Here is an 11353-nt window from a genome sequence, read left to right on the forward strand (position 1 = left end):
AGTAATAAAACTCAAAAGCTAGTAAATATGAATAAAATTTGATATGAGTTTATGTTTGTACTTCTAATTTTATAGCCATTTGACCTCACATTTTACTAGTGTTAGACTCCATATGGCAAGCTTTGCTTCTTATCTTTTTTAGATTCTTTGGAAAGAAAATTTTATTTTGGAAGGTTAATTTGGTGCAAATTTTGGTATGTACAGAATATTTTATGCTTTCCAAATATAATGAAAATGGATAAGGACCAATTTAATATAACCTACCTTATAATCAACATGAATTTTGTTGCCATTATAAAAAATACTTTCTTTTCCACCTACATTTATCGGCTATTTTTTTTTGTAACGTATGAACTTTTAAAATCATTGTTTGACTAATTAAAATCATAAATGAATTCGGAACCATCCCACGCCCAATCACGTACGGCTATACCTGAAAATTATTGGTTTTAATTGTTTGTTTTGTTAATTTTAATGAAATATTTTAAATATTTAATAAAATATATAGATATTTATTAATTATATTAATATAAATTTAAATTCAAATGTTATAAAATATCATTATTATAATAATATATAATACAAGACTAATATTTAATAATTATATTAATATAAATTTAAATGTTATAAAATATTATTATGATAATAATATATAATCTTAATTTTTTACTAATTATATTAATATGAATTCAAATGTCATAAAATATTATTATGATAATAATATTTAATATAAGACTATATAATTATTACTTATATTAATATAAATTTAAATTTGATAAAATATCATTATAATAATATATAATACATAATTTGTATTTTTATTAAAAAAATTATTACTTATGTTTAAAAAGGTTATCATATTATATATATATTTTTAAAAATTATAAACAATGTTTTAGCTTAATTTTTCATTTAATATGTTTATGTCATTTTTTATATATAATATTATTTATTTGGAATTTATATGACAATGATACAAATTTAATAAAAATAATTAATAAATTCTATAAATAAAACTAAATAAACGTGCATTTCATGTTGCTTGTATCCAGTGTATATTTGAAAATTATGAATATTTTTAACAATGCTTTGAAGATATATTATGTAGTTTTTAAAAATATAGCTGTCGATTTAGATGACAAGTAAGAGTTCATTGTGTCATCTAGACGATCTAGACAAAACAAACGCCCTTTAATTTTTCGCATTGTAAGAGTATGGACTAATGAACCAAATCATATCATATTTTTGCTAGTAGAGGTGTTCATTAGATCCAATATTTTTAGGCCCATCCGATCTGATCCAATTCTCCATTGGATGTTGAATTTTTACAACCGATCCAATTATTCATTGGATGTTGAATTTTTACAACCAATCAAATCCAATTAACTTGTCTCAATCGATCCGATCCGATCCAATTATCCATTAGATTGAATCAGTTTTATCTATTGGATGTGTCCCCTTGGTTATGTATTTGATATGGGATTTGATCAATTCAATATTTTTAAACATTTATTTAGTTTAATTTGTTCAAATAATTCATAATATTATAAATAGAAAGACTAATTTGTTCAAAATAATACAACACCATACAAATACAACATAAATTATAAGCATAATCCTAAATAAATAAATATATTTTTAAAATATATATACAATTCGATCGATTCAGTTTTATTGGATTTTTGCATATATCATCCAACAACCGATCCGATTCAATTTTGATCTTCAAAATTTGATCTGACCCGATCCAATCATAATTGAATATCTAATTTTTGGCGGTCGGTTGTAATTAGATCGGTCAGTTCTAATTGAATTGGATAATTTTTACACACCCCTATTTTTGCTAGTTTTGTAGACTATTATTGGTAATGTTAAAATTGTCTTCAAAGCTCAAGGTTTTCAGGCTGCTGCCAAAGACATTCATAGCGGCGATCCTAGCTTGCCAGCAACGCCAATCAAGTTGTGGCTCGAGGCAGAGCCACGGCCACAAAGCCAATTGTTCATGGCAAAGGCTTCAGCTTGTTAAAAAGTTAGTTTATATTTTTTTTATGTTATATTTGATGTCCTTGTCTATATTGTAAGAATGTGTTGAAATAAGAGAAAGTTTGAAAAACAAAAAGTGAGATTTGAGCTTGTATCTAGCTTTGGTGAAGAGTTTCTTAGCTTGATCTTATACGGTTGTTTTGTTGATAGTGGATTGAAGAAGACTCCTCTTATGGAACGTCAATTCTAGACCAAACCACGTTAATTTTGGTTAATTTTGATATTGTTCAGGGCTTGTTATTTTCTTTTGTGCTGTCTTTTTATTTGGTTTTTGTTTTGTGTCTTTGCTGTAATTTGAATGAGTTTGAAACATCACCAACATGTAACATCATTAGGAGCACAAACCACTAGTGCTGAATCCACAAAAACGTAAATAAACTGTGTGGAAGTGATTTAGACTTGTGAAAGATCAGTTTCATGATAACAAATTTACTTGTGAAAATAAGTGAAATCTTTGATGATTACTGATCATGGTGGATACTTGATACGTTTTGAAATGTAGTGTGAAGACTTGTAAGCCTTTGAAGCTTCATTTACCATATATCTTTTGGTGTTGTTTCAAGGCTTCATTGGCATAAAAACTCCATATGCATTCTAAACAGCATCAATTTATTAGAGCTTTCTTGGACTTAAATCATCACTTACAAGAGAAGAAAATGAGAAAAGTTTGACCTGAATTTTGTGGTTCTTGAGCATGGGGTGATCTAAAGCAAGTTGGTTGTAGATGTCAACACACTTTATAACACTAACATCACCATAATAAGTCTCAAACTTGGTTAAATTGCACCAATCAAACTCTAGTTTCGCAATTTTGTTTTATTTTCACGCTTTTAAAACCACACTACATTCATTTACTAATAAAAAAAATTTACAAGGTAGAGGATTGAATCTCCCACTATGCCTTGAAAAACAAAAAGCCAAACCACTAAGTTATATAGGTTTTTTTTATATTTATATTTGAACACTTAATATTTGATTTTTCAGGTAAAAAGTGAATTAAAAATTTGTCCCACATAAATAGCAAACAAATATTTTTTTGTTTTATTTTTCTATATAAAGATTCTTATGTTGTACTCCTTCACAAATTTAATTAACTGCATTTAAACTTAAACTTATATGGCACAAGTAAAAATATATAATATATGCAAGATAACATTATAAAAATGAAAAAGCATTCATTGTATATAAAAAATAGAATTTTCATTTCATTAGAAATGGAAAATGACTTTAAAAAATAGATATCATTATGTTGTTGAAAGGTTTGGAGAAAAGGGAAAAACATGTATCACATCCAAAGTTTATCCAAGTTTGGTCATTGGAAATGATGCACATTTGTTGTATGTGTTTAACAATAGAAGTGAGACTGTAATTATAGAAAATCGTCATGCATGGAGTATGAAACGACTAATAGTCATGAACTAAAATTTAAAAATAAGTATTTTATTAGAAAATTTAGTTTTAGTCTTATTTTTTTATTTTTTGGATTTTAACAGTTAGATGTTTATTTCTAGTTTTTTGGCTTTAGATGTACTACTGTTTTTTGGTGAATTTGTATGCATTAATAATGGCTGGCTTTAGTTTGATTTCATTTTCTCGAATATATTCTATTACACAATAATTATTAACATTTCATTGCTTAAGACCTATCCATGTTGGTTTTTAACAAATTAGTAACATTTCATTGCTTAAGACCTATCCAAATTGGTTTTTATTTTCTTTAAACGAAGCTTGGATGAAGAAAAAATAATATCAATTACTACGTAGGTATCAAAGATAGACTTAAACCTCTAACCTTGTGGGAGCAAACCACCAAATTGGTCTCATTTTGAAATTTCATTTTTTAAGATTATTAATTGGATTTATCAAACAATTTAATTAATACAGAATTGTTGTACAATTGTTTAATCAGACAGATATTCTCATGTATCAGGACAAATTGTTCATGAATCAGAATAAACAAATAGAAAGTAAACAGACTAAAAGTAACGTGACACAAGAAATTTTTTACGCGTTTCGAAAAACCTAGTCCATGAGATCAGGCCCAGAGATAAAATCAATTCGTAAAGTGTCAAGAATACAATAAACAATTGACTTATACAAATTTAGACTCCCTTTAAATCTTTGTCGCAACCTTGAAGCACTCTACTTTAATAATCTAATTTTGATAAACACCAAGAACACAAAATCTCTTCTAAACTTGATGAGTGATCGCTTCCCCCCGAAGTAAGACTTATGTAAATTTTCTTCTGAAGATTGTATGCCACATTCACAAGTTTTATGACATGTTTAAGAATAAACAACACAACAAAACCAACAAACAAAGAGATAATTGAACAAAGACTACTCTTTACACAAAAAAAACTTTCAAAATATAAAAGTAGTGAAGAGATGAGATTAGTTGTTACTTAGAAGTATGGTATTTATAGAGTTTAGGAAAACCTAAACCAGCCAATCTCGTTCATGTCTCAATCAGACCAAATCAAGAAGTTTCTAAAAATAACTCCTAATTATTTTTACTAAAGAATATTCTAGATGTAACAGAAAATCAAGTATAATGGATGAACCTAGACTTAAACCAAAACTAGGTTCATTACGAAATTAACCTACTTGGCACAAAAAAATTTCAGATTACTCTTTTTAAATCCATATTATAGACAAAGTTGCCACAAATAAATAAGGAAACTTTAACTAAATAAAATACACTTAATATAGAATTTATTCTTACAAAAAAGAGACAAAATCTACTTATGGAATTTCGAAAATACCAATTAAATTGATAAAATATATTTAATAAAAAGACTCCTAATTTAGGATTTTACACCTTTAAATCAGGGAGAAGCTTCCTTATGCTAGAACCCATCAAATGAAATTGTTACAAGTACTCTGGTTATGTTCATACAAACCAAGTTGAGTTGTACCATTCTACTCCTCTTGCTGACTAATATCTTCACTCAAAAAGGATGTTCAACTAATAACTATGCATATCATCTATGGTTTCCATCACTAACTCATCCAAAGTATCTTCTACCATCTCACCAATGATGTCTACAACATCGGCTCGGATGTCTAACCATGTTTCAGACCTTTTCAAGTCATTTCCAATGAGTTGCTCCATTGTTCTTGGAGATGAATGTGGCTGCAAATGCCAACCTACACGTTTCATCACTTCTTGATTCACAAAATTCTCCACTGGAAGCAAATGGACAATGCTCAACTTGATAAATGAGAGCCCACCAGAGCATCTGAAATGACTGTCATAAACCTCTAGAAGAACTTCACTAATGAAGTCAAAGATTAGCTTACAATCACCACAGAATTGGCTAGACTGACACTTTGATGAGTCAAGCAAACATGAGTAGAGAAGCGGGTCTGATCCGTGGCACTTCAAATCAATGTCATCCCAATTCAAGCCAGACGCTTGCAACACTGCCTTTACATACTCAGAGATTGATCCATAAAGATTTGAAGAAGTGGTTATGTTGACTTCAGTGTCCAAATGGGGGATCATAAGAGCAGAAGCTGTTGAAAAAAAATGTATTTGGAGCACAGTCAGTACTCATTGCTCAATGGAGTTAACAGAAAAATAAAACTTTTCAACAATAATTTTCTGATATAATGTGTACCAGGTTGGCTCATGGTGCTTTGAGGACTAGAAACATCTGTGAAAAACTGCTCAAGAACAGAAATTGGACTTGATTGATTTCCTCCATCTTTAATTCTATCAGGGTCCTCCTCTACTCTCACACTGTTTGATGGAGTTGAAGGTAAAACCTCAGTAGAACATGTTGAAGGTTGATCCTCGAACAAGGGATCCTGAATGACATCAAGATTATTGGAAAAATTTAAAACAATGCACATGAAATGGTAATGGCAAAGACAAAGGGAGGGAGGAGGAAGAGGGCTAGAGGTGATTGAAAGAAGCATTAGAATCTAACTTATGGAAAGGAGATGTGTTAGAACAATTTACCATTCTTGAGCACTTAAAACATTCATTTTCTTCATCTGTGTTTGTAGTGTCAGTGTTTTGATTTGTACTAATCTTGTCAGTGTTACATGATTGAGATGGTGCATCCAAAAGATCAGTTGATTTTTGCTGTGTATCGTCGCTAGTATCTGAGGTAGAGATATCGTCTGAGCTATCTGATGCAGACAGCATTGAAGAACTTGTTTCTTCTGAGTGTCTTATATTAGTAGCTTCCATGTCAACATTCTTCTCTGCACATTGGAATTCCACTGGATTTGTTTGTCCTGGTGATATAATGCACTATTAGATTCTAAGACCTGCAGAAGTTTGTTTATTTGTACAAGCTTGAAAATCTAGAAAACCATACCTCTATTACTCGAATAAACTTCAAGAACTTGGGCATGATCAGATAGCTTTTCATCAACATCTTGGAATTGACTGTTGAGTTTATTATTATCATTTGTCAAATCTATGTTTCGATTCAGCAAACTTGAATAGCTACTTTTATGTTCTTTTTCATGCCTCCAACTGTTCTCATAGGCCACTTGGCTATAGCTGTAGGGGGAAAATCTCATTTGAGCAGTAACAAAGCCAGTCTTGATGTCACTCCTAGGACTTTGTATAGGCAATAAGTCATAGTCAGGAGAAGAGACTGTCCTCTGCATAAACAACGGTACCTCTTTTGGAAAAAAATTGCCATCCTCATTTTTGTTGTCCAACAATTCAGATTCATAGTAATGCCTCCGGCCCTCAATGTATATTCTAGATTCACTTCTCTTAGGATGGCTAAAATTCGACAAATTCGAGTTTTCATGAGCACTTTCACTCCTGGAAGCAGTTTCTTGTCCAATTCTTGCTTTGAAATCTTTTAGCTTGGCTATCTTGTCTCTTTTCGCGATGTCAAAAGAATAATCTTCGACTTCTTTATTTTCTATTCGGAAGTTTCTTCTTATGGTCTCCGTGCCTTTTCCTTTATTCCCATCTTCAGTGGGAGATGAAGATCTATTTTGCACTTGCACACCATCAATTGACATCAAGTCCTGGTCTTTTCTGGCTACTCCCATAGCATGTTTGAACTTTCTTTTTATATGACCAAGGGAAAAATAGGCAGGTCTAACACTTTGAACATGTTTTTCCACACCATGACAATACTTTGGTGAGGAGCAATGATTGATTTTGTCTGAAGAAGAATCTTGCAAGCTTGTTGAGCCAGGCTTTAGAACTACTATTGTGTCAGAACTCTGTGGATCATCACAGGTTGTCGAATTTTGACTAGATGATTTCGTCTGCTGTTGTTGTTCTTGACAATCCCTCAACTCTTGAATGTGTTTCACTAACAAAGAATTGGGATCTTGCAAGAGTTTTGTAAACAAATTCTTGTTCGAATTCAAAATCTCTAAAGCATCCAATAACTGGTTAGACTGCTGGTTTATTCCATCTCTGTTGAGGTACTTCCCTTCAATAAATTTCTGATTCACAATTGCCTCAGCCACATCATTAGCCTTTAGCAACTGTGGATTAATCTTGTTGAGCTCATCATAGTTGACAAAATCGATATTTTTGCAACCGCAGCCTCTCCTTTTCTTGAGACGCGCCTTTTTACCAATTCCTTTTCCTGATTCTACCTTATCTACAATTTTAGCCACTGCATTTTTATGAAGAAGTTGCTTCTGTTTTGCTGAATCAATCCGACTGTGCATAGGAACATGACAATGCCCTCGATCTGTTCCACTCGCCTTTCCATGATTCCTACCTAAATGACCATGTTCAGAAGTAGAGTGCATATACTTTTTATGTATCTGCTTCTCATTCATAGAATCATCTTCCCTTCTAAGCTTGTTTTCATTTGCCATACTGGGCCCAACAAAGTTCTCATTTCTATCCTGAAACAATTGAAGATGTCATTATTAAGCATTGACTTCTATAAAATTTGACAATATCACATTGTGTTACATACAAAAAAAAAACACAAAATATGATCATGAAATTAGGTTGGTGGAGCTCACTGCTACTCTTCCTTCGCATTTTTCACCAAATCTGGTATGCAAATCATGCTGCTTAACATTTCCATCATCTGCGAAAATGGATTGTTCAAATTCTTTATCTTACTGATGTAAAAAACATTAGATTAAAGTACTTACTCATTGATAGAATCTTACCAAAACCTTCTCTTTTGAAAATCTTCTTATCTGAAATCATCTTCCTTCTAGAATTACCTTGTCGAAATTCGAAGAGGCTATATAAGCTCCACATACAACCTGAGTGGTTGTTCTTATCACTCACTAAAGGGCTTTTTGGTGGTGTTAGCCTGGCCATGCTTATTCCTTAGCTATGAAACTTTACTTTTCATTCACCTACATTTGCAAATTTTCATCATCAGTCAGAAAAATAAAAAGAAATAGAAACCACAGCACTAAGAGCCAAAGAAGACTAATTATGCAGAATCCATATATGAAACCTTCACAAATACAAATTGTAAGAGAATAAAATACAAAAAGACAAGAGAATTTTAAGATTTTACATACCAGAGTCTTTTTCAAATGAATATTGACAAAATGTTATGGTCTCTGCAAGCATTAATTTGAGGTGCATAACAACAAAACAGAGAAGACATCCAAAAACTTTCAAATTCAAAAACCACTTTGTCCCTTTATGAGAATGAATGATCTAAAAAAGTGCAGTTTTAGAGAAAAAGATTAGTGATTTGGGTCTCAATGATTTTGAGTGGTTTTCACCTTGAAAACCTGAGATTAGTCAATTATATGCAAAACAAAGGACAACATTTTGAAAAGATAGGACTACCCAGATTTGGTTTACTCTTCATGTGTTACATAAACTTTAGGAGCTGCCATTACATTTTGAGAGTAAGTGAAAAAAGAAATGGCCTATGTTTTGTTATAACAAGGTTTTTAATGATTAAACCATTAAGAACATTATTTTAGATATATATATAGAGAGAGAGAGATGAGTACCTGAAACAACCTTGTACTCAGCTTTTCTTTAGAATGGTATAAAGCTTTTTGCTTGAACTGAAAAAAGTGATAAATATATGTTTACTTTAAGGAGATGAGACGTTTTAGGCTTTTACCATATCAATCTTGAAGTCTTCACCTTTAAATATTTAAAGAAAGAAAAGAAGAAGAAGAAGAAGAAAAATAAAAAATGCCCATAAAAGCTCACAATCTCAAGAAACAACAAGAAGAAGGAGCTGAGAAAACAATGGAAAAGTAAGAGAGAGAGTTAAGTTAAGAAGGTCTCATACGAGAGAAAAGAAAGAAAGTATTAAAATGAGAAAATGAAACCCAAAAAAGAAAAATGGGCATTTTTGAAAGATAAAATTATGGTGAAAATGACAATAACAAATTGTGAAGAAGACATAAAGGCTGAGGAAAAGAAGAGCTTTCGGCTGAAGCAAAGTTTAGTTGCTTTCCCATCTTTCTCTCTCTCTCTCTGCAAATCTTCAACTTCTCTCATTGGCCTTCTCACTCATTTATCTTTTTTCAAACATTATCTCTCTCTTTCTCTTCACAGTCTTTAAACATAAAAATGACTCTTGCCCTTTGGAGGTTTCTTAGATTTATGTCACATAAGACAAACTCTTTAACTTTCCACTTTGGTTTTTAAGGGAGACATTCATTCGTACATACACAATAATACACATTTGTATTGACATGAATCTATTATTGTAAGTAACATTTTTTCTTGCTTCATCATGTAATTTTTATTCTATGAAAGATATAACATATCTTATCATGTAAAACAAAATGTTCTAGAAGTCGACATAAATAAATATATATAATTTTATAACATATAGTGAAAGGTTTTGTCAAACACAGCAGGTGACAAACACTGCAAGCAAGGTCATATAGATTTGTCAGATCAAATCAAAACAAAAATTACATATTTTTTGAAAAATAATTTTGTTTTCTTCTACGACTCAAATTCATCCATGTTTTCCATTTTAAAGTTTTGACCTTTTTTAATTATTAAAAATTCAACTATTCAAAGAAAAAATAATAATGGAGTATTATGGTGTATATGAATAGTCAATCTTGTTGATTAATTGAGGATGGAATAATGTTTTTTTAAGACTAATATTTGCCACAAGATGTAGATAGATAGATGGTCCTGTTGGTGTATTAATTGATTTTGAATACAATTATTATTATTATTATTAAATAAAATAAAATCAATTACATTGAGTAACTTAATTCTAGGAATTAAGTTTATGAAAGTATAATATATGATCTGGATAAGTTATACGTGTGTGTATATTAGACTATTAGTCATTGAATAAAATAAAATAAAATAAAAATAATTTATTATTGCTGATTTAAATAAAAACTACCAACAAATATTTGAAATAAAAACTCCTCATGAATCATGCACCTACTTATTTAACATCAAAAATAGTTGCTCCTATTCAAAGTTTGTGTACTAAAAAAAATTAAAAGCCTCAAATAATGAATGTATTTACAATACAATTTGGGTACCTGAAATTATTCTTTGTATAAAAATATCAAACTCTAATTAGTTATCTTAAATTTTTAGTACACCAATTATGTCTTAAAAAAATATATATTAAAATTATTTAATAAATATTAAATACTAAGTGACTTTTCATGATTCATGGACAACATTCAATATGATAGTTCCAAAAGAAAACAGTAAGAACAATAGAAAACTAATATTTAAAAAAGAAAAAAAACTGTTTCTTGAGAAGGATCTAAACAAGTCTCGTCTGTTTTTAATTTATTATATTGTGTTAAAGTCCGAAGAGAAATTATTTTTTTGACTTTTTCGATTTTAAAAGTTAAAACATGTAAAGAAATGAATATATATATAGGAGAAGACACTATTATCCCCTGAATATAATTTATGGATTTATTTTGGCTTTGAATTACAACATTTAATATAGCTAACAACCAAAAGAAATAAATAGAAGAAACATTTAATATTTCCTATTTCATAAGTTATATGTTGTTCTATAAATGTTTTTATATTATGAGATGAATTTGGGGCGGTGGTGGTGGCAACTGTCAGAGGTGACTAAGAAAAGAAAACATGTATGAAAGCAACATGGCTCAATTAGTAGTAATATGAATGAAGCAATACTACTAGTCACTACTTACTCAAGCCTCACTGTCATACCCATTACTAACCACATGCAACCATTAAACTATACATGTGTAGATTTGGTTACAAATTTATGAACACAAAGCTTCCTATACCTACATACATACTCATACCATTTATTATATATATATAAGAATAATCATTAAAAATAAATCATTTTATAATGTTATCTTGTAAAATAGTTTTTTTTATAATAGATTTTTGCAAAAT

At 30.0% G+C, this 11353-nt stretch overlaps 1 protein-coding gene across 3 annotated transcripts; it reads right to left on the bottom strand.

Moving 5' to 3' along the window:
* Positions 1–4713: 4713 nt before the first annotated feature.
* Positions 4714–9458, bottom strand: LOC133778425 (uncharacterized). 3 transcript variants are annotated; one of them, XM_062218349.1, is made up of 7 exons: positions 8980–9458; positions 8167–8361; positions 8014–8081; positions 6375–7890; positions 6011–6291; positions 5667–5856; positions 4714–5562 (listed from the first exon to the last, which is right to left on the bottom strand). In XM_062218349.1, the coding sequence occupies exons 2-7, from the start codon at positions 8321–8323 to the stop codon at positions 5012–5014; spliced, it is 2763 nt and encodes a 920-aa protein (XP_062074333.1). In that variant the 5' UTR covers positions 8324–8361; positions 8980–9458; the 3' UTR covers positions 4714–5011. The 3 variants fall into 3 exon arrangements, with proteins under 3 accessions (XP_062074333.1, XP_062074334.1, XP_062074335.1); XM_062218350.1 differs by lacking the exon at positions 8980–9458 and adding an exon at positions 8533–8951; XM_062218351.1 differs by lacking the exons at positions 8167–8361; positions 8980–9458 and having other exon boundaries at positions 6375–7885.
* Between the last annotated feature and the right edge of the window lie 1895 nt (positions 9459–11353).

This window comes from Humulus lupulus, chromosome 5, assembly GCF_963169125.1.
Source record: "Humulus lupulus chromosome 5, drHumLupu1.1, whole genome shotgun sequence".
NCBI lineage: Eukaryota > Viridiplantae > Streptophyta > Magnoliopsida > Rosales > Cannabaceae > Humulus > Humulus lupulus.

Excerpts from the sequence above, each read along its gene's own strand:
- LOC133778425 (XM_062218349.1), bottom strand. The coding sequence starts at position 8,323 with ATGGCCAGGCTAACACCACCAAAAAGCCCTTTAGTGAGTGATAAGAAC. Across the intron at positions 7,891-8,013 it reads AATGCGAAGGAAGAGTAGCA|GATAGAAATGAGAACTTTGT; the intron begins GTGAGCTCCACC and ends CAATTGTTTCAG. Across the intron at positions 5,857-6,010 it reads GTTTTAAGTGCTCAAGAATG|GATCCCTTGTTCGAGGATCA; the intron begins GTAAATTGTTCT and ends GATGTCATTCAG.